Source organism: Conger conger, chromosome 3 (assembly GCF_963514075.1).
Source record: "Conger conger chromosome 3, fConCon1.1, whole genome shotgun sequence".
In the NCBI taxonomy this organism is placed as follows: Eukaryota; Metazoa; Chordata; class Actinopteri; order Anguilliformes; family Congridae; genus Conger; species Conger conger.
Window position 1 is genome coordinate 46,057,424 of NC_083762.1, and position 25,661 is coordinate 46,083,084.

The following is a 25,661-nucleotide window of genomic DNA, read 5'->3' on the forward strand; positions in this document are numbered from 1 at the left end:
GCATCTAAGCGAGACAGAAAGAAAGCGATATTTGGAAAAAACGGCGATTATTGGTTGTGATCCTTATTTATTACCTTTAACTTTAATTTGTCCCTTAAAATCTGCCCCAACTTACTTTCCCCGACATCTACATTTATCTGATACATAATCCATCCCCATACACCGGAGACAGCCTTAAGGCTTTCAAGAGTACGGATGCCTATCAATACTCAGTTGCAGGATGGGTCAACGACACCAATATATGGCATCTGGAAACAAAAAATATATTTGTGATCACAGGACATGCAAGTATTTGTATTTTATTTATTTATCCAGAAAGGTCCCATTGAGATACGAGATCTCACATTCACAGTTACACACATTCACACATATGGTCATTTTAGAGTCACCAATTAACCTAAGTAATTCAACAACAATCATCAACCGTGTTATTTTGGTGGTGGTTAAGTCTAGAGTGATAGTGATTGCTTCGGCTTCGTGCGTTTCATTTACATGTGGCTATTAACGTTAGACTTTACACAGTTCTCGGTCGCTCTGATCAGAAATGCAGGACAACCAGCCGCGGGTCTGAAACTAGGCATAGCCTAGTCTAGTACGTAATTGCGCCTCCTTGAGTTTGTTTAAAATAATGACATCGCTCCCATTATTTAACCAAGTAACATTGTCAACAAAATGTGGAACAATATTTTTTATCTTGTGACTAACTGGCTGACCACTAACATCCCTAAATTATAATAAAGTGCTGCATTTTTCACTTAACAGGTCAATCATTCCCAGGCTCTGAACACAAAAGCAACATGTCCATGGATAGTGGTGCAGGAGATCGGGACAGTGGTGATGGCACATTGCACATGTATGGCAGGGTTTCATTTATTAAATAAATAAATAAATAATAAAGGGTTTCACCATTTATTTCGCCGATCTAACTCCTTTGGGATCGAATAGAATTGTAGTACAGGGTTTCTCTGACGACTGTTGTCACAGCCAACAGCACAACATATCCCGGGCATATTTTATCAACTTTATCGCGGATCTTCCTTCGTCTTCTCTGGTCGTTTTGGTTGTGGCGCGCAGCTGAGACCGGACACAAAGATGGCGGCGGTAAAACACAGTGACGTCACATGGTTGTCACCGTCCGGTAGGATTCCATAACGACGTCTCCTATGATTTGCCAATGCGCTCCTCCAGCCAAATGTATAATCCCTAAGTGAAGCCTGGAAGGCAGCAGCTGGTCGAAATAGTAAACTAATCGCGAAGGGTTTATCAAACTAGCTAGCTCAGTAACATAAATACAGATACATAAAAGAAAATGAAAATACATAAGTTGCTGGCGAAGTAATATGTACACATGATCTATGGTTGGCGGAGCTGAAACGGCTGCCTTGCAGACATCACTGTGGGAAGGAAAGTGCCAAATGTGAAACCATTTCCTTTCTACCTGTCGCATAGTGTGTTACTTGAGAGTTCACAACAGCTAGGCTATATTGCCTGGCTTAAGTCTTCCACAGCTGTGTTTTGTTATTGAAGTATCTTGGTACGTACTGGTGTTCACGATGACGTCTTAACAGATAGTCCAGAACCTGTAGAATTTTTAAACTTATTTAACAAGATTTAACCTTCCGCCATATTAGAAAATGCATGGTATCTAATCCTAAATCAGTTTCACCCTTCTTCCCTCCGTTGGAATGACATACTGCTGCCTGTGGATCCCATGCATTTTTAAATATGGCGGGTCTTTTTTTTTTTAATATGAAAAATTCTATAGATGTGCTCATGAACACGAGTACGTACCAATATATTTAAATGCACAAAAAATGCAGTGTTAAGTGTTTATAGACACGTTTATACGGTTTAAAGCATGTTTAAGCGTGAAAAAACTGGTTTAAGCAGGTGGTTTTAATGTTATGGTTGATCGGTGTATGTTTTTGGCTTGTTGAATTTCCACTAACAGAACTCCACTTCAGAGAAGCTTTTTTCTTTTCGCTTTAAAAAGCCGAAATTCTATATATGGCGTTTTAGGGGCGTCAATTTATGCCAATCACACATTTTGTGCACACAATCGCGCATTGGTGGGATGTGTTGGAACAAGTCCAAACTATGGCAGCACCAACACGCAACTTACAGGACATAAAGGATCTGCTGCCAACGTCTTGGTTCCAGTTACCACAGGGCACCTTCAGAGGTCTTGTAGAGTCCATGCCTTGGCGGGTCAAAGCCGTTTTAGCTGCACCAACAGCATATTCGGCAGCTGGTCATAAAGTTTTGGCTTATCGGTGTATGCTATTGGTCCTCCACGGCAGGCGCCATTAAAACACCGTCAGACACAAGATCTTTCAGAACCCAATATATTAAATGAAATCCTGACAGCTGTCCATGTGAGATGAGGGGGAAGTGGGTGAAATGCTTTTGGAACAAGTGTTTATGAATTCCCTGGCCTGAAGTAGTATCACAGCTGCAACACAATTCTCATTTCAAATATTGGCAAATTACACAGGCCAATATTTCAGAAAGTGTATGACTACATATCCATTCAGGAAAAAAATGTGATGGATGATTATGCAACAATTGTCCCTGGGCTAATGCACTTATGAACCATTTATTTTGAATATTTGAATAGACAGAGACCATAAAACGTACATATATTACACAATAGCCCGAACTATATAAACGACAATGTAATAACTCCATATAATGTAATATGTTATCACGCACAAAAATACATTATCCCCCAGCATTTTTATGACAATGTAACCAGCTAATAATGTCAGTTATTACATTTTATAGTACATTATGCACAGTTGGACCGGTTACATTGTGTTATTCAATGATCAATTCTTACAGGGTCTTAAGGATATTACATTATGTAGCAAGATTTGCTTACTATTAGAGGTTAAGACAATGTGAAACATGAGCAAAAGGATCACAGCAGAGGCGGCTCTGGAACAAATTAGTGACACACAGTGGTCAAATGTTAATAAAGTGACACACAGTGACGGCATGTGCTGTGTACACACAGACAGATGGACGGATGGATAATGGAAAGACAGACACTTTCTTTTCCAGGTTTCTTATACGGATTAATTTAGTTTTCAATAAAAATGCTTAGGAGTGGACGATTTCAACAAAAAGGGTCAGTTTTCACACGAAACAGAAAAAATATTCTATTTATGTATTCCGTTTTAACAGAAACATGTAACAAAAAGATTAAAAATATATAGTAAAAAGCAAATAAAACAAATGTATTTTATTTCTTGGTTTTGCCAATTTACAGATAAAAAAATGAAACAAGTGAATAGTCATAAAGAAACCATGATGTGTGAGGGTTGAAAAACACCATTACACTAAAAATTGATTATATTGTTAGTAATCGAGGTAAAGATAATGATTAGGGAGGAAATGTTGGTTCTTAGCACTTATACAGAACTTAACATGCTCCTTCTCATCTTCACCAAAAACAAAATTTTCGTGACAGTTAAAATAACAGAACCAAAAAAATAAAAACCCCAGAAAGTGAACGATGCCTATAAATTATGACTTTGGCTCCCCCTGCTGGACCTGAAGACACTACATGATCATGATGTAGATCATGATCATTTCAGGTTTTTGTGGCTTAACACGTTAAAAAAACACGTCTTGAAGAGAAAGAAAAAATACTTGAAATGCAAATATTACACCAGAAAAGTAAAATACCATCTGTTTTATTGCTTTAATGTGAGAACAGAGTATTTTTTTTCACTGGGTGGTTTGGAGCGCCACCGTTAGATTTCCAATCGCATATTCCAAACTCCTTTGCACAGCAAATAGTTTTGTACGACATGGCAACAGTAAGCAAAGTGTAGCAGCTTACTTGAAAGACAGTACATGGAGACACATGGATATAACTGCACCTTGTTCAATAAAGATCTGTGCTGAAATACAATCAATTATTAAAAAAATACAAGTTACCATCATGTATCATTTAAACCAAATTAATATTGTGGAATGGGACAACATTTGGGGTTGAAGAGAGTGTCAGATCAAAATAAAAGAAACAGATGATTCAGAAAAGGCTGAGGCTTAACAGCAACCGATTGCAAGAGATCCCTTGACATACTTCAGCACATTATCTTTAGCCTCACACCTTTTTGTTATTTTTAAATTCTCAACTGCCACAAAATTCCCAGTGGATCACCCCATTGGTTTGACAACCCCCCACCCCTCCACCCCCCACCCACAGGTTTGATGTGCCATATTCTCTATGATGGAACATTTTCCTGTGGTTAAATAAATACAGCGAAGAGGGCCGACAGAAGGAGCCACTCACTGTTATGAGGCCTCGGAGGACACCTGTGCGATTGTCTCCTCCGGACAAGGAGTTTCCGTGGCAACTGCTGCTTCAGTGAGAGCCTCTGTGAGCACATCGCTGGCAACAGGGGTATTGGGAGAGGCTGTAGCATCCAGGATGAGAGCAGGAGTTTGCTCAGCAACAGCTGGGACAGAGGCAGGGATGACAGACGGGGGGCAGGTCACTCCTGGAGCCATGGGCAGCTGGGAGGGGAGCATGGTAGACAGGGGCAGTGGGGATATACCAGGCAGATTCAGAGGAGGTAGGGGGGCGAGCGGGAGGAAACCTGTAGCTGAAAAGCAGAGCAAACAGCCTAAATATACACTCAAAACCATTACATATCCTTGTATAATATTTACACAGTTCCTTATAACAAGTACATTTTCTTTGGTGTGTATTGAATTTGACTAGCAATGCATATATACTAATCAGTCCAACTTTCTATAATCTAAAACGAATTGTACATTTGCTTTGTGCAAAACTACTTTTCTGTAGGGACTTTTTAAACAACTACATTAAAATTGACATACAAGGTTTGTGTGGAAAAATCCATGAGGAATCAATCAACTTCTGTTTAAGAAGCTACCTATTCCAGTGTCCGTTTTGAAAAATAGCTCATGGTGAACGATCAATGTTATGATGCCATTGCTTTAACTGTTGCTGTACCTGATGTATGTGGTGGCAGACCTACAATGCCTGCTAAAGATACTGCACTTAAGTCTGGTAAAGGGATATTCAAATTTGGCAAGTTGGGAAGCGGGGGCAAACTTCCTGGTAAGGGCATCAGACCTGTATAAAAAAATTAAAAAAAACATTCATCACCCATCAGTCTGACTTTAATAAGCCGCTGAAATAATTCATGTGCCATTCCCTAGCATGGAAATGATTGCTTTGATTTGACCTGGCAATGTAGCAGCAGGGTTGGTGGGCGGAACAGCACTCATCGAGGGGCTCCCTGACGTAGGCAGCAGAGGAACAGTGGGCACACCTTATACAGGGGACAAGAACAGACATCCTTCAGAATTCCCTCAGTCCTATACTGTCATCACATCAATTTGCAGGCAGTACCCTCTGTTCCCAAAGAGGGAACAATCTGAAGCAAGCAGGAAGGTCAGGTGTTACCCGTTTGTAGAACGCTGGGGATGGTGGGTGGGGCTGAGCTGATTGACAGGCCAGACAGCCCCTCCTCAGTGGGAGCAGATGGCACAGCAGGTGGGGGATTGACGGCTGAGAGCTGCACCTGAGACACAAGCACATGTGGAAGAATGATAAAGGTCAGTTGCATTTAACCAAGAAATGAATCATTATAATCAGCACCTTGCTTTGTTTGGAGTCATTGAGTTGTGCACCCGTACTGAAGGAATGTATAATTCGGGTTGCACAACAGTCCTCTATGTCAATGGTTCCCAAACTCGATCACTGGGCACCACTGGGTATACTGGTTTTTAGTTCCAACCACAATGACAATCTCAGAATTCTAACAAGCTGTTAAATTCTTAATTAGGTGCTTATATTATTTAAAAATGGCTATATGAAGCTCAGATTGTGCTTATTTGGGCTATGTTGCAAACAATTGTATAGGTTAACTATTTTTAACATATCAAATGAAATAATTAATGGTGTGGACACCTGGCCACAAAAAGAACCACCTGGGAAATTACACACTTCAAAAAATTATATTTCAGGCATATTGTGGATTAAGAGAGCAACTAATCCTCCTAAACATGAAAAGAAAAGAAAAACTGGGATGCAATTGGAATGAAAACCAGCATACACAGGGCTGAGTTTGGGAGCCACTGCTTTATGCTGAGTGAAAGTGACATTTTGTTTTGCACCCAGGGAAAACTCAGAAAAAGAATCAAGTGAAGGATTTTAACAGTGCTTTAATTCCACAATTTCAGAAAGATCACAGGGCATCAAAAACATGTCACATGAAAGCATAAAAATATTGACCAGTTTGTTCAATAGCCACTATTCCCATCAATGGGGATATTGCCAAGCTGTGCAATAAAGTGCAGCAACAACAGGACAAGGATAATTCCAGACTGGTATGGCAGTCATGACAAAGGAGCCTGCAGCTACTACAACCACAACTGGGCATTCCAAATTTGACTAATGAAAAATACAGACAAACTATACAAACTATAAGAAAATGAAGCTCACCTCTGTGAAGCCATCCTTTAATGGACTAGTGGGCTCACTGGGAATTTGTCCAGGAAAATTGATCTTTTTTCCTTCCTCAAACGGTCGGGTTGGTATCCTGTGGAGGTACCCATAGCCAATCCCACAGCCCATACTGTAGAAGAGAAAAAAAAAAAAGGAAAAAAAGAAGAAATTAGAAATTCCAGCCAAAGAACTCATCCACATCTGCTGATAAAAGGGACCAGAAAGTAGGGAAGGGTATGTTTAGGATTATTTTCAATACAGATATACCAATTATCCATACTGTACTTCTAAATACTCCTCCATAATTTGGACATGTTGTGAAAATTGTCATTTTATTTATTATTATTATATTATTATATTATTATATATTAAAAGGCTAGCAACATAGCTCACGTGATATAGACTCAGTGAGCACGTTTAGGTATTTATTAGACTTATTACTTATCGGTCTTCTGCTGCTGTAGCCTATTCAGTTAGAGGTTTGACACATTGGGTGTTCAAAGCATACCACTGTTGTAATGCATAGTTATTTATTTACTTCCTGTCAGCTATGAATTGTCAGGCACTCCGCTGACCTCTTATTAAAAATGCATTTTTGGCCTGGAGAACTGCTGCTCACCGGATGTTTTTTGTTTTTCACACCACTCTGCAGACTGTTGTGTGTGATCAGGTGAGACACTCAAACCACCCTGTCTGGCACCAACAAACATTCCACAGTTTGCATAATATCAGTGATAGTTGTATAGGCAGAGCTCCTCAGACATCAAATTATTCATTTTTAAATGTTTTCTGAGATGATGTGGTCTTGCATTCTGTTTAACCCCTTAAGTATCACCCCTTTTCTTGACACAAGCTTGAAAATTACATACCAAAATTACTATTCATAAACCCTTTTGGCTACAGGTATAATCAGGTCTTCTGAAAGGTAACCCTTTGGGATTTGTTTACCAAGAGTCGAAATTACTCTTAATATTAATAAAACAAAGCTCAAAACAGAGAAAGTGGAAGCTTTTTTTCTCACTGAAAAGACTTGCCGTTTTTGAGTGGATATAGATTATTCTGACTGGCTGGTGCGCTTAACAGAGCAACAGGCAAACACTGGACAAATCCCCTTTCAAATATGGTGACAATATCACCAAAAATGTTTATTCTTCATTCTTTTTTCTAAGCTATGTCTAGGCAGTTTTCCAAAAGGGAAACTCCAAAAGGCTACACGGAGAAAAGGACACACAGAAACTAAATTATATTATTGGTCTCATGAGGTGTACAATGCTGCACAAAACCCCTTTTATTTTATCCGCCTGTCACCCTGCCCTTGCTCTCAGTCACAAACTCCCCCTCCTTGCACTCTCCCCAGTGAGCAACAGGTCGAGAAGATCATAAAAATAATAAGTACAATAATAACATGTTGTATATCAATGTATTCATTGAGGTCCACAGAACTTTTTGTCAAATTCCCAGTCCCCATCAACAAGTCTACCATATTCCACAATTTCACATGCTATTTATTATTCAAAAGCAGGCCGGTTACATATTTATAAGCATACTGAATAAAAATAACATTTTGACAATGTATTTACATGCTCATCGATATAAAATGGGGTCACTTCACTGAAAATGCCCTCTATTATGGAGTCAAAGGTGTTTTCACTATCCTTTGAATTCCTCCAGAGGAGGAACCATTCGCTGGACCCTTGCTGTGAAAAGGGCACTGACATTACCTTATTTATTGTAGTATGTGAATTTCCCCCCTCGTTTTGCCATCCACATATTAAAAAATAAGGAACTGTTGTCGCTAAAGCAATGGAATCTTAAAACAGGTTATACAAATAGAACTGAATTAACGCTTTCAAACGTATCTTGTTACCAGTTATTGGAAATTGCCCGTGAAAAAAGGAATTAATGCAAATAAATAAATAAATAAATATATATATATATATATAAAATCGCAAAATGGAACACTAACTTTTAATGTTTTCACTTCGCAGCTGGTTGAACAGTTTCATGTAAAATATTTGCATACAAACACTACGCATTTTCATTTCCAGGCTACCAACTATTTTTTTAAAATCTTTTAATGGATTTTTTAATGAAATGTAATTCACACTTTACAGGTACGTTAGAATTAATTAAAGTAGATGTAATTAAGGAATTACTTGGTGTAAATATAGATAGCAGCACCATTTGTCCAGGACCTCATCGATATTTTGGTTCTGAGCAATCAGGAGCTTGTACCAATTCCATATTGGTTCTCGATACAATCCTGACCAAAGAGCATGCCTCACCTGCCTTCTCCACCCCACGAGCTGTTGGGTGTTATTACCACCTCTCGACAGTTGTCTGTGTCAGTGTTGTACACGTACAGCTTCAGGCCCTTCCCTTCGTGCGTCTCAATGAGCGAGAACAGATCCTCAGACTATGGAGAAACACAAAATATTACATTTTGGCTTAAATTAATGAAGCAATAACAAACACCAACACGAAGTCCACCAACACAAATATAACCGTGGTGGTGCACCACTCTGTTGCCTCTTGCAGCCCTGTGTAAAGAAAATAGTAAGACATTATTTGTGCATGTGTGAAGAGATATTTTTAGCACACAAAGATTTTTGCACACACAAACTTAATATCTAAGAGGAATGTATCATTCAGCAAATCATAAATTCTGAGCAAAAATATAAATTTTATACTCAAATAAAACATTTGCCCGTCTGCTAAAGTCCATATACGCACCCACATTACCTGACCTGGTATATGCTATAGCAAAATGTAAGCACTGTACCCTGGTGTCCCTTAGTGTCACAGAATCTATCCAAATATCTAAATTGCTGTAAATCATAAAATAAGCATACATTTTGACAAAAAAAAAAACCCCATCTACCTTGGACCTGGAAGCTTGGTGGTTCAAGCCCCCAGTGTAGCCATGATAAAATCTGCACAGCTGTTGGGCCAATGAGCAAGGCCCTTAACCCCACATTGCTCCCTGGGTCACTGCACAGTGGGTCGAACGCAGCGAACAAATTACCCGACAGGGGTCAATGAAGTAGATCATCCTCGATCTTATTTTATCCATTACAAAGCATGGACACTCACTGAGCTCTTTATTAGGAACACTTGGAATCCTATGATCATGCGATCTAATCAGCCAATCATGTGGCAGGAGGGCAATGCATAAACTCATGCAGATCAGGAGCTTCAGTAAATCTTCACATCAGCCATTAGAATGGGGAAAAAATGTGACCTCAGGGATTTCGACCATGGGGTGATTGTTTGTGTCAGACAGGCTGTATTTGAGTATGCGCATTTCTGTAACTGCAGATCTCCTAAGATTTTCACTTACAACAGTCTCTAGAGGTGGATGGGCCACAACAGCAGAAGACCAAGTCAGTTTAACAGAAAGCTCATGCTGCAGTTGGCACAGGCTCAACAAAACTGGACAGTCGAAAAACATAGCCCGGTCTAATGAATCTTGATTTCTGATGAGGCATACAGAGGGTAGGTACAGAATTTGGCGCAAAAACATTAATCCATGGATCCAACCAGCCTCAACAGTCCAGGCCAGGGGCAGTGGTGTAATGGTGTGGGAAATGTTTTCTTGGCACACTTAATACCAATCAAACCTTGCTTGAATGCCACAGCCTATTTGAATATTGTTGCTGACCAGGTGCCTCCCTTCATGGACACAAAGTACCCATCTTCTAATGGCTACTACCAGCATGATAGTGCACCATGTCACAAAGCAAAAGTGGTATCAAACTGGTTTCATGAACATGACAATGAGCTCAATGTTCTTCAGTGGCCTTCCCAGTCACCGGATCTGAATCCTTTAGAACATCTTTTGGATGTGGTAGAACAAAAGATTTGCAGAAGGAATATACAGCTGACAAATCTGTAGAAATTGCATGTCAACTAGGGGTCGACTGATATGCATTTTTCAGGGCTGATACCGATATCTGATGGCCTAGAGTGGCCGATACCGATATTTGGCCGATATTCTAGGCCGATATTAATTATATTTGACTCTTTCAATAACAAAAAAATTATTAAGGATATTGAATTTCTATTCTAAATACCGTCTATAAGGAATAGGAAACAATATAAAGAGTTGAGAAAAGGATGCTTTTAATGAGAAAATGTATAAAACAGTTTATTAAGAAATAGTAGAAAGTATTTCTAGTTGTGCAAGGCTAGTTGTATGAAATTAAAATAATGTTTTACTGACTTCATTGTAGCCTATGCCTAGCCTACTTTAAAACTCATTGTAAGTAATTCTGCAGCTTATGCCATCCATATGCAGTGTAGGCAAAGTACAACTAAATGTTTATTAGCCTACCTACACTATGTTATAGTAACCTTTTCATTACCACCAGGACATAGATAATAGGCTACTGTTTATTTGGCTAGGCACACTAAATAGGCAACACTACATTCTCTCCAATGATAAGCTCCACCTCAGGCACAGAGAGGCAGGCACAGAGAAATGCTCACGCACTTCGGAGCAGTCTAAGCGGTGTGAGTCGTGTCGACTAACCAGAGAATGGGCTAGAGACGAGACGGGATGGGACGTAGACGGGCCCTGCTGTAACGCAAAAAAGCTTGAGCAACAGCATTGGGAAATGCTGGCGGGACTATTGCAATGCAACAATAAGGGAATTCGCTGCCATATATTTGATGTTCCTACTTCCTAAATTAAGACTGAAAGTTATTTGTGTTTACCATATGGAAGGGAAAAATGCGGAGTGCAGCAGGACTAAAATATCCACTCCGAGTAGACGTCTGGGGGAGCCTACTTCGGCAGTGGCTTCCTTCCGCGGTTGGAAGCTAGACTATTCTCTACTGGATCGTGCTTAATTGTACGAACAAAATAAGTCTGCATTTCATTCATTTATTTCTCGGTGGGGTTAAGACACGTCTGAAATTAATGGGTTGGGTGGCAACGATAACACATAGGGGCTGAACAGTTCGGTAGCCTAACTAACTAACTAACACCAAATGTTCCCACAGTCCTATGTTCCCACAGCTGTCCCGTACAAATTTGGCCTGACACCGCCACCAAATTTGCAAATCGGCGCAGTAGTTTTGCGTAATCCTGCTTCCAGACGCGCACACAGACACAACTTTCCCCTTCCCACGCTACACGCCTCAAGACGCGCACACAGACCAAAAAAAAAATCTTAGAACTGTGGGAACATAGGGCTGTGGGAACATAGGAATGACCCCAATGAATTTCTTCCTTCACCATCCCATGTTTCCAAGCGTCGTTGCTGGTTTTGTTTACCTTGCCAACAGACCCGCGGTAAGCCAGTGCGATCGTAGTTGTTGAGCAAACACTATTGAAATTAACTTTAGGACTAATATTTTTAGTCACAGTAAATTTGAACCTGCTGAATGTTGGAATTAACATGAGATGGCGCATTTTGGACAAATATCGGCAAAAGCCGATACCGATATGGACCGATAAGGTAAAAATGGGTAAAAAATGGCCGATACAGTGCAGCCGTAAAGTATTCACAGCGCTGCACTTTTCCCACATTTTGTTATGTTACAGCCTTATTCCAAAATTGATTAAATTAATTTTTTTCCTCCAAATGACGTGAAAAAAGTTTTTAGATTTCCGCAAATTTATTAAAAATAAAAAACTAAGAAATCACATGTACTTAAGTATTCACAGCCTTTGCCATGAAGCTCAAAATTGAGCTCAGGTGCATCCTGTTTCCACTGATCAACCTTGAGATGTTTCTACAGCCTAATTGGAGTCCACCTGTGGTAAATTCAGTTGATTGGACATGATTTGGAAAGGTACACACCTGTCTATATAAGGTCCCACAGTTGACAGTGCATGTTGGAGCACAAACCAAGCATGAAGTCAAAGGAATTGTCTGTAGACCTCCAAGACAGGATTGTCGAGGCACAAATTTGCGGAAGGGTACAGAAAAATTTCTGCTGCTTTGAAGGTCCCAATGAGCACAGTGGCCTCCATCATCCGTAAATGGAAGAAGTTCGGAACCACCAGGACTCTTCCTAGAGCTGGCCGCCCGTCTAAACTGAGCAATCGGGGGAGAAGGGCCTTAGTCAGGGAGGTGACCAAGAACCCGATGGTCACTCTGTCAGAGCTCCAGCGTGCCTCTGTGGAGAGAGGAGAACCTTCTAGAAGGACAACCATCTCTGCAGCAATCCACCAATCAGGCCTGTATGGTAGAGTGGCCAGACGGAAGCCACTCCTTAGTAAAAGGCACACGGCAGCCCGCCTGGAGTTTGCCAAAAGGCACCTGAAGGACTCTCAGACCATGAGAAACAAAATTCTCTGGTCTGATGAGACAAAGATTGAACTCTTTGGCGTGAATGCCAGGCGTCATGTTTGGAGGAAACCAAGCACCGCTCATCAAGCATGGTGGTGGCAGCATCATGCTGTGGGGATGTTTTTCAGCGGCAGGAACTGGGAGACTAGTCAGGATTGAGGGAAAGATGAATGCAGCAATGTACAGAGACATTCCGGATGAAAACCTGCTCCAGAGCGCTCTTGACCTCAGACTGGGGTGACGGTTCATCTTTCTGCAGGACAATGACCCTAAGCACACAGCCAAGATATCAAAGGAGTGGCTTCAGGACAACTCTGTGAATGTCCCTGAGTGGACCAGCCAGAGCCCAGACTTGAATCCGATTGAACATCTCTGGAGAGATCTGAAAATGGCTGTGCACCGACGCTCCCCATCCAACCTGATGGAGCTTGAGAGGTGCTGCAAAGAGGAATGGGCGAAACTGCCCAAAGATAGGTGTGCCAAGCTTGTGGCATCGTGGCTTGTGGCATTCAAAAAGACTTGAGGCTGTAATTGCTGCCAAAAGTGCATCAACAAAGTATTGAGCAAATAATTATGTACATGTGATTTCTTAGTTTAAAAAAATAAAATAAAATTTTCAAAAAAACTTCTTTCATGTTGTCATTATGGGGTGTTGCGTGTAGTATTTTGAGGAGAAAAAATGAATTTATTTCATTTTGGAATAAGGCTGTAACATAACAAAATGTGGGAAAAGTGAAGCGCTGTGAATACTTTCAGGATGTACTGTATATCGGCACGACCGATATATCGGTCGACCTCTAATGTCAACATGGATCAGAATGTTTTCAACATCTTGTGGAATCCATGCGACAAAGAATTGAGGCCCTACCCAGTATTAGTATAATCTATACATACTATGCTACCAAGCTTAACTGAAAAAGCTGTGTCCAAGTAACATAGAATCCAAACAAGCGAACTATATATGATGGTGATTAACAAGCATTATATTAAATAATTTCTCACATAAAACCTAAAAACAAGCTAGCTAGCAACGGTTTGCAACAGAAAATTGAAATAGCTAGCAGTTTTTACACATTAACCAAGCTACCTGTAGGCTACATGAACTGCCAGCTATTCATAAAGAGAAGCATTGTGAAGTCACCTACTTGCGGTGTTAAAATGGATAGACAGCTATTTAATTTGAACAGAGACCCTGATATTGTTTTCCTGCAGGTGGAGAAAATGATGTTACTGTCCTGTTCCAGTGATCCACATTGGAGGACACATTCCAAACGCACATCGCTGCATGATGACCTATTCCTGGAGACACGTTACCAAGGAAGTCATGCAAGATCACCAGGCAAACCCTTCGAGTGATGCCTGTTTCGAGGATCAGGGGACTGTCATGGAATGTTGCTTTAAAACTATAAACTATAAATATTGAAGTGCATCATTTTAAGTCTACCACCAACAGCTCGCCATCTGCTGATCTGCGAACCTGATTAAGGCTGCTTAGGCCTACTACCTTGTTATCGATTATGTGCTTGCTACTGTAGCCTTCATGATACTTAGTTAGAAAACCATTCAAGATAAGAGCGCAGGCTGTATGGACAGTAAATGATGACCCCAATGCCAACGTTGGACTACAACGGGATTGGAGACAGACTTTTAAACCGAGGCCCATTTCCATCTGTAGCGTGGGTTTCTCCCACTGATTACCTGGTGAGATCACGCAACCTCCACTAAGCTTGCATATATGCACAGATTATAGTTAAAAATTTGAACATAATTTACAGGTCTAACTCCCTGCATTGCTGTAAATAAACGTAAACACACTTTTGGTTTTTTTTATTCATCACTTTTGGGTCAACTGAGTCTTTCAGGTTGTGCTTATTGCTGAAGTGGTTTCCTGTCATACACCACAAGCATCAGGTTATTGTAACGCAGGTGGATTGTGGGTCATAACACTATCAAGATCATTTATTTAAATAAGGAAAAGAAGAGGTGCAAAAACAACAATGTGGAACTTCAGTTCAAACAGTATTTACTGAAATAAGACCCATCCTACTGTTACGGTTTCATATACTGGAGCTAATTCCAAGCTCCCTCTGAAATAAACCATGGTTTTTGCATGGAAAGGACATGCCCAAAAACCACTGACTTTGAGGAAATAAAAGGCTTAAACCTTCAGTTTCCACAAAGAAGTCTAAGTAAGTCTTTCCTTGCAAAAACCATGCTGGGTATCCCTTAAGAGAATTTTTTCTCAAGAAATAATTCCAACTTGTCCATTATATTAGATGCCAATATTAGATGCATGCTAGACAACAGTTTAGCCAGGCATGAAGTTTTCTGCATTAATACAGTCTTCAAAGGTGCTTAAAAAGTAGGTATAAATTATGGTTAGTGACATGTTTGTTACAGATCTTATAGGAGTAAACAACACTGAGTATTTTTTGCTCTTAATATTTTGGCATTTCATTTACATGATAAAATTTGCAGTATATATTGCAACTTTACAATTCCCCATTCATTTGCCAATTATTCTAGGTTTTCTTTAACAGAGACGACAGTGAGCAATTATAAACTGAATTCACAAATATCAAGCAAAAACAGTTGTACATAACTTCTACAGGAATGCATCAATGTATTTTACCTCATTCATGACGGTATCAGCTCCAATGATGTAGTCTGTGTGTGGTCTCATTCCAGCCAGTGCAGCAGGAGAATTTGGCTCCACTTCCTAGGGTGACAAGACAAAAAATATTTTTTACTTACTAGCAGTTGATGGTTGATTTGAACATTAACTGAAGCTCCTGATCCGTATTTTCATTATTTCATGCATCGCACGATTAGCTGATTAGATAATCACATGAATAAGTAGGTGTACAGGTCTACCTAAATGTACAGGTCTACCTCACTGAGTATATCTATATCATTTATTAGGTAGACCTGTACACCAGCTTGTTAATGCAAATATTTAAGTCAGCCAATCATATGGCAGCAACAAAATGCATAAAAGCATGCAGACGCGGTCAACAGGTTTGGCTGTTGTTCAGACCAAATGTTAGAATGGGGGAGTGACTTTGACCGTGGAATTATTGATGGTGCCAGATAGGGTGATTGGAGTATCTCAGAAACTGCTGATCTCTTGTGATTATCACGCACAACAGTCTAGAGGTTGCAGAGAATGGTGCAAAAAAAACTAAAAATATGCAGGAAGTAGCAGTAGCAGTTTTTTTTAAACACACTCACACTGGACCTTTTTTTTAAAAATTATTATTGGAATATTAATCTGTTCAAAAAAATGTGTCGACATTTTTCTCTTCAAACTCTCTCCAAACAGTATAAAGTGAAGAATTTTTTCAAGATTTAACTTCACTTTAAATTACTGAACTAATATTTATTAGCATAACCATGGTTTATGATAACTGCCGCCCATCTGCGTTGCATCGAGTCAACCAAATTGTGGCACCAAGAAACAGGCATTTCAGCCCAGGATGAACCAACTACATTCCACAGTTCCTGTGAATTTTTGGTTTAGTACAGAAACTGCATTTTTAATGTCACCCGACAAGTTTTCAATGGGGTTGAGGTCAGGGCATTGAGCTGGCCACTCCATTACCTCAATCCTTTTTGTCTGGAACCAAGATGTTGCTCGCTTATTCGTGTGTTTGCGGTCAGTCTTGTTGAAACAAAAATATGTAGAAGATATGTACAAAAGATATGTACAAAAATACCCTTTAATAAAAGCTGCACTTTGACCACGTATAAATTGTTTGATTACAAACAGAGGAAATAAAACATTGACAGGAAAAATCAGAAAGAGGCAAGGTGTGTCCAAACTTTTGACTGGTACATGTACATATATATACACACGTATATACATACATATATACAAACATAAGTGTACATATGTATGTATATATACACATACATATATAAATACATACATATATACATGGATATATATATATACATACATGTATACATGGATATATATATATACATACATGTATACATGGATATATATATATATACATACATGTATACATGGATATATATATATACATACATGTATACATGGATATATATATATACATACATGTATACATGGATATATATATATACATACATGTATACATGGATATATATATATACATACATGTATACATGGATATATATATATATACATACATGTATACATGGATATATATATATATACATACATGTATACATGGATATATATATATACATACATGTATACATGGATATATATATATACATACATGTATACATGGATATATATATATACATACATGTATACATGGATATATATATATACATACATGTATACATGGATATATATATATACATACATGTATACATGGATATATATATATACATACATGTATACATGGATATATATATATACATACATGTATACATGGATATATATATATATACATACATGTATACATATATATATATACATACATGTATACATATATATATATATACATACATGTATACATATATATATATATACATACATGTATACATATATATATATATACATACATGTATACATATATATATATATACATACATGTATACATATATATATATATACATACATGTATACATATATATATATACATACATGTATACATATATATATATACATACATGTATACATATATATATATACATACATGTATACATATATATATATACATACATGTATACATATATATATATACATACATGTATACATATATATATACATACATGTATACATATATATATATACATACATGTATACATATATATATATACATACATGTATACATATATATATATACATACATGTATACATATATATATATATATACATACATGTATACATATATATATATACATACATGTATACATATATATATATACATACATGTATACATATATATACATATACATGTATACATACATGTATACATATATATATATACACATACATGTATACATATATATATATATATACATACATGTATACATATATATATATACACATACATGTATACATATATATACATACACATACATGTATACATATATATACATACATGTATACATATATATACATACATGTATACATATATATACATACATGTATACATAGATATATATATATATATATACACATACATGTATACATAGATATATATATATATACACATACATGTATACATAGATATATATATACACATACATGTATACATAGATATATATATATACACATACATGTATACATAGATATATATATATACATACATACATGTATACATAGATATATATATACATACATACATACATGTATACATAGATATATATATACATACATACATACATGTATACATAGATATATATATACATACATACATACATGTATACATAGATATATATATACATACATGTATACATAGATATATATATACATACATACATACATGTATACATAGATATATATATACATACATACATACATGTATACATAGATATATATATATACATACATGTATACATAGATATATATATATACATACATGTATACATAGATATATATATATACATATATATATACATACATGTATATATATATATATGTATATATATATGTATACATAGATATATATATATATATACATACATGTATACATAGATATATATATATACATACATGTATACATAGATATATATATATACATACATGTATACATAGATATATATATATATACATACATGTATACATAGATATATATATACACATACATGTATACATAGATATATATATACACATACATGTATACATAGATATATATATGTACACATGTATACATAGATATATATACATATATATATATACATAGATATATATACATATATATATATATACATAGATATATATACATATATATATATACATAGATATATATACATATATATATATACATAGATATATATACATATATATATATACATAGATATATATACATATATATATATACATAGATATATATACATATATATATATACATAGATATATATACATATATATATATACATAGATATATATACATATATATATATACATAGATATATATACATATATATATATATACATAGATATATATACATATATATATATACATAGATATATATACATATATATATACATAGATATATATACATATATACATACATAGATATATATACATATATACATACATAGATATATATACATATATACATACATAGATATATATACATATATACATACATAGATATATATACATATATATATACATAGATATATATACATATATATATACATAGATATATATACATATATATATACATAGATATATATACATATATATATACATAGATATATATACATATATATATACATAGATATATATACATATATATACATAGATATATATACATAGATATATATACATACACACACATACATATATACATACATATACATATATACACACATCTATCCATATATACACACATATATATATATATAAAACAAATGTTTCTGTTAATTAATCTACCCTACAGACTAAATATTGTGCATCAAGTCAATGCTGAAAACCCAGTAATGTAGATGATGGCGATGGTAATGTGAGCCTCAAAATAGTTCAACCTATTTTTTACAACGTTGATGAGAAATTAATATCAACTAGCGAATATAATCTAGCTAACAAGTACAGTATTCAATAACACAAAACCTTACACCACCAAGTGGCAATGTTTACTAGCTAAATGTCAACGTCCCTTGGCTTTTAGCCTGCTTGGACTGCCTTTATATAGGTTTCATCCAAAGCGCTTTACAATTGATGCCTCTAACTCATCTATTCACATCCAATGTCGTTCTACGCTGTGCTCCTTTTAGTTGCAACCATAGCAACACCCTACACTGTATTTCTTGCAGCATAGCTTGCTAAGATTATAGTTCCACATGTTGTGGCCTTTGAGTTTAAATAATTCAAGCTCATCGAGCCAAACAAAATGATTGCAACTAGCAAAAATGTGGAGAATTAAAATAAAAGATGGGGGAGCAATCACATCAAATTTCAACAGACATTTAAAAACACATATGGAAAGGTAAGTCAGTTGACTCTGGAGCTAACCCCACCGCTGTTCACTGTAGCATTAACGTAACTAGGCTAAACTGCTGTCTTGGCCAAATGACGCGTTTCAGACTCAGTATAATGTTTGTGTCACCGTTTAATTAGCATAACAGAAGCTCATATTTTCTTATTTTTTTGACTGCCAAGTTGTAGGGATGTTGGCTTGCACTTCAAGTGGTTGGTCTTGAAAAGCTTTGCAAGCTAGAGAACCACAAGCATAAGGTACAGCAACGCTAAAACAAACTTCTTCAGGTTGGCTTGAAAAGCACTGTACAGTTTCATTGTCAATGTAGTTTACAAGCAGCTGCATTTTCAGTAAAAACAGCCATGTAATGGGATTTTGATCTGGAGCCAGATCAAGGGTTGCACTATTTTTAAAAAAAACCTTTCAGTGTGGTCTTTAAGATCGATATGCAAGCAGTATTGTTTGGTATTCCAGTGTTATACAAATATGAACTGGTTTCTAGATCTTCAATTAGCATAGGAACCTTAATTCATTTCTATAGCCATACTGTTGTTTAGGCTGCACCATTCAGGAGATTGAGACTTGAGACTTCACTCAGACTTGCATTTGACTTGTGAACATCCCTGATTCACTCACAATGACTGGCTGCCATGCAAGGTACCAATCTGCTCTTCTATCCTCTTTTAAGATAAATGAGCCACAGCTTGAATTTGGCCCTTACATGTTAACAAATACAATATGTTACAGTGCCAACCACAAATCCACTAATAGTATTTTTCCATAATTTAACAGGAATTGGCAGGGAAAGTTAATGGTCTAAACATTACCTGTTACATTATCCTGTTGCTTCTTCCACATCCTGCCATGCATGATTGAATTGACAATTTTTTGGCATTTTAAGTACAGACATCTGAGGTAGCCAACATTTTGTAGCTCAATGGTAGCTAATGGTGATGTGTGTTCCACCCATGGGGCCAATTTTGAAGTTAGTTCCGCCAATCGATATGAAGTCGCCCTCTAGTGACACCTATATTTTAGCTCAAAAAGCCTATTTTCCCCATTGGACCCCATTTATGCTTGAGAGGAAATAAAAAATATTAATGCTCATATTCTGATTTTTTCCCCCCCATTTTTCCCCCCACCCATTATTAATACAACAATTAATTCTCAAAATACTCAAGATGAAGGAAGATCGCCCAAATAGGCAGTTTAGCGAGAAACCTAGACCCAATTTCTTATTGTTTGCATTGGGAAACTGTGCACAATTTATCAACATTATTTGCAGATGCATGTACACTTCCATATCTGCACTCCCCATTTTTAAGCACAGGCTACTGGGTGATTAAATTGTACTATTAATGGACATTTTTAATTTATCATTTAATTCCCCTAACACAAAGTGAAGAAGCCATATGTTACTTGCTATTTGATTAGTCCCATCATTAGCATGCTTGGAAATCAAGGAAAATGAATAAAAATAGGTTGAGATGAATGACAAGTTACATGGTGGTTGGTCACAGTTTCTAGGTTTTTATATGCAATTTGCAAAAGAGGGCATTGAAGAAACACGATGAAAGTATTAAATATGTCCGTTCTTCAGTTTTGGAGAAGCAAGCCTTTTAAATGCATCGTCCTGTTTTCAACTGGTTGAGAATGTTCTCCTCGTAGTGCATCACATGAGGATAAGCACTCCCCTGATCTCTCCCCTATAACTTGTGACCCACAGTTTGCGGTGCTACAATGCAAATATTTGACTAACGTTAGGTTCACTTAAATTAGACTGCCTTTTAAGGACTATTGAACTATTTCTGGTTATATTCATTTCGCTAGCTAGGTGCCCAGCTAGTTTGCTTTCATTAGGTGACGTTACAAAGTTAGATAGCTAGTTTGCTTCCATGAGGACATTATAGTCATGCTTTTATCTTAACTTGACTAGCTACCAAGCAAAAATTATTATTTGATATGCCAGCATCCTACCTTAGCTATTGATAGTTGATATACTAAGTTAGACCGAGTGACAATTCAGTCTCCCAAGATGAGTGTGTATCATGGAGGTAGCCATGGTATCAAACTATATGGGGAAAGTGGGGGCACGTCATAGTCAATTGACAGTTTTCATTACCAAGCGCAGGGTTTTGGTTAACTTTTATAGTGGGAAATTTAGGCTTAGAAAAATAAGTTTTAAAATACATTCAAATGACTAAATGAATGAATAATTCAAAAGTATGCACATTTGTTTTATCGTTGCCGATAGACAACTGGCAAGTGTCACATTCACCCACCATGTTACTCCTTTAAAGGAAAAGTTTTACTCCCAGTATTCTGGTAGACTAGCGCCATCTACAGAATATGCAGTTAAACTGTTAAACCTATTACTGCAGAAAGCCGAGGAAAACCGCATCAGGATGACTTCCTGCAGAATTCTGCAATTTAGCACTCATGTTATAGGACTCCCAACTGTACATCATATCAGTTTTATGTTTTCAACTTGCCAGATATGGCCTGTAGAATAACTGTCAATAAGAAGGAGCAGGTGAAAAGATAAGTGTAGTCACCATCTGATCATTACTGCCTGATAAAGTATAATTCACATCATTTTCTTGGTAAATTTGTTCACATGATCATGATTAAATTATCACATCAGCCTTATTCTTAGCCAGGAACCCTGGTAAACATTCCCATAAATTATTTATGGCACAGCATTCATTGGAAGCTAGGTCAATACGCTGTATTAGTATTAGTATTGATTCGATTATTGTGCAAAATGCTGCCACCATTGTACAATTTTGCTATCATGCTACCACAGAGCTCTACATTGCATTAAAACAATTTCCAGGACCACTAATGGAATGACTGGAAAACTGCATCAAAACTTCCAGCTTTTCCTAGAGGTGTGGGAACCCTCAGTCATTGCATTTCAGTGAATGACTCAAATGTGTCCGACATGGGACTTTGAAAAAGGCACTTAAACTGACGAAAGAGCCAAAAATAAAAAGATCACAGCCTTTGCAACCTGCTGATGAGTCCCCCGTCATTGCTTCCCTCCTCTATGTGGTTGCCAATGCACTCACCAGCACATGCCAGACGTTCTCATTGGCTCCCTCAAAGCTGCAGAAGCGGATGCTGACCCCCAGGAGGCCCTGCCCACCCCAGAGATTGCTGGGTGTGACCGTGGTCTCTCTCAGTTCCAGAGTCTTGCTGCTGTAGACCAGCATCTTCACTGGCTTCTCCACATTGGCCTTCAACAAGTCCTTTAGTGTGTCATTATCTTTGTTCTGAGGGAGACAAAAAGACATTCACCACTGGAAATGGAGATCTGCTGAAATGGAACGTCCAGTGAGGAAAAAAGCTGAAAAATATGTGAGCATCCATCACTATGGAAATTGTCATCTTCCATTTTTGATTACTCAAATTTGGCCTCCTTATGATAATTACAATGTACCTTGGATATTGCATGCGTCTGGGCAAGAGATTGGCTTCAATGTTTATGTGAAAACATAACATAAAATTTCTCAAACAAACACTGCACTGAGCAGTTGCACATATTTCCAGAGTTGTGATCTTTGTAAATGTATTTTTTTGTTGCTTTAACTCCCACCATAAGAGACCCCCCCATAACAGGTCACTCAATTTGAGCAGTTTCACAGCACAGAAAGACAATCATCCTCGACATCATAGAAAAGGTTGAATAACATTCAAACACCTACCAATCGAGTATTATTTATGGACACAATAAAGTCAAAGAACGGTTCCAATCCTGCACGGTGGCCTGGAGAATTCTCTTGTACCTGCAAGACAGCGACCAGGTTTCAGAAGCAGCAAAACAGGTTATGAGCTGTGCTCATTTATGCAGTATTGCCTTCTTAAATTACCGAATAGATTTAAGGGCACCTGCATGCAGGGAACATACAATTTATTAAGATAAAATGTCCTCTTTGTATTATAAGGCTGTGACAACAAGTATTAACGACAATGTTCAGACCGATCACTGCAACCACTGAGCACTACAGGAGACCGGGTATTCTCATTCCTAGGTACATATAGACATTCGCTGATAAATAACTTGGCTATCATAATGTAGCAGCTGGCTATATGCTGTCATGAATAGCTAGTCCATCTTGCAGCAATCATTTACCCAATGAACTAGCTTGTTAAATACGCACATGGACGCCCAAGCTTACGTGGTTGGGTGACTGCACTGCATTTATCGGTAAAGTAGCTAGCTAAGCCAGGGAAAGTAATAATATTAAAGGTTAAGTTAGCTAGCCCGCAAATAAAAATTCGCTAGTTGTTCTTAGTCCTTAGTTAACGTTGACTTGCAAAGCACGCGGATACCGCCCATATTAGCATCAGACGAAGGCTTTTCATCAAGGCTCTAGCGAGCAAACTATCCCAACATCATTAGAAGCGAAAATAACTTGTCAGGTGTAGGCTAGTTTGTAAGTTAACGTCACATTAAACACTCTTAACGTTAGCTGACGAGCGTGCTAGTTAACGTTTTGCGAACTGCAGACAATGCACTAACAATACTTTTTCTTGGCGAGGCAAATGTACATTTTCCGTTAAAACAACGTATTTTGAGTCAAGTCATTTTTAATTAATCAGACAAAGGATTATCCATGGCCGTAGCATCATCTGTACGTTAGCTAGGCCGCATTAAGATCCCTGGCCTCGGTTTACAAGTCTTTTGCTCGGAGAGCGGCTCGAGAGAACTAAGCACTACTCGCGCTGATTGCAGGTTTTTGGACGTGACAATAGTAACACGAAAAAACTGCATACTCTGAGGACGTGGTAACCCTCTGACCCTCCTCCGGGAATCTCTACACTTTGCGATCCCCCCATATCTCCCCGATTCTTGAATGCTTGTGCTTTCGGTGGAATCCTCCAGTTCCGGAAACTCGGAAAGATACAGCTGCAACACAACCAACTAGTCCGTAAGCAACAGACTTATTACGTGGCACTCTGATCCAGGAAAAGGGATGCTGGGACCATACAATTTTCGCTTTTGACTATGGGGCACTATGGAAAGCCAATGGTGCCAAAACATGTGTGTTCGGAACCGCATACAACCACTACATGTACTAATTGTCAGGCTGATTTTCATAGAAATTTATTATGAGTAGTATGGTGCAATCCAAAAAATACAAATATTCCTCGGATTAATAGTCTTGGCTACAACAGGGCACCAACAAGTGGCGTCAACGAATGCTGTCTAAAAGAGGAGTAATGATTATGGTTATTTAACCAATTACACACTGGTTGCGGTTTACACGTAATACTAAATTAATATTGAAATGGGGAATGTTAAATCAATTCCACAAATAGGGTGATATTCGAGGGAGCCACACGCAGAGTCCAAACTTTCCGGAGGTACAAGTGAACAACGAATGAGCCAAACGAACGAATCTGTTGAACGAACGGAGCCGGCTCGCCTAAATGAACGAACGTTCCCATCATGTTGGGGAAACCAAAGAGAGAAACGTTGTCAAGCTGGAGTTATCTCAGACAGCTCATACAGTTAATCTCCATTCTGACTTGGCTTGTGGGGCAGCTGAAGTGGCTGTGCGTGACACTTTACCTGTGTCAGGCATACTGTTTATTTTGGGGAATGACATGGCTGGGGAGAAAGTGCACCTGGTTTCAGAGATTTTTTTACATTACATTACGTGGCATTTAGCAGACGCTCTTATCCAGAGCGACGTACAACAAAGTGCAAATCAATCACA

The 25,661-nt window shown here is 37.4% G+C and overlaps 1 protein-coding gene across 1 annotated transcript; it reads right to left on the reverse strand.

Moving 5' to 3' along the window:
* Positions 1 to 3,682: 3,682 nt before the first annotated feature.
* Positions 3,683 to 24,924, reverse strand: gorasp2 (golgi reassembly stacking protein 2). Its single transcript, XM_061236090.1, has 10 exons — positions 24,715 to 24,924; positions 23,643 to 23,723; positions 23,007 to 23,210; positions 15,422 to 15,508; positions 8,776 to 8,906; positions 6,488 to 6,620; positions 5,447 to 5,564; positions 5,226 to 5,312; positions 4,991 to 5,113; positions 3,683 to 4,616 (listed from the first exon to the last, which is right to left on the reverse strand). The coding sequence occupies exons 1-10, from the start codon at positions 24,775 to 24,777 to the stop codon at positions 4,306 to 4,308; spliced, it is 1,338 nt and encodes a 445-aa protein (XP_061092074.1). The 5' UTR covers positions 24,778 to 24,924; the 3' UTR covers positions 3,683 to 4,305.
* Between the last annotated feature and the right edge of the window lie 737 nt (positions 24,925 to 25,661).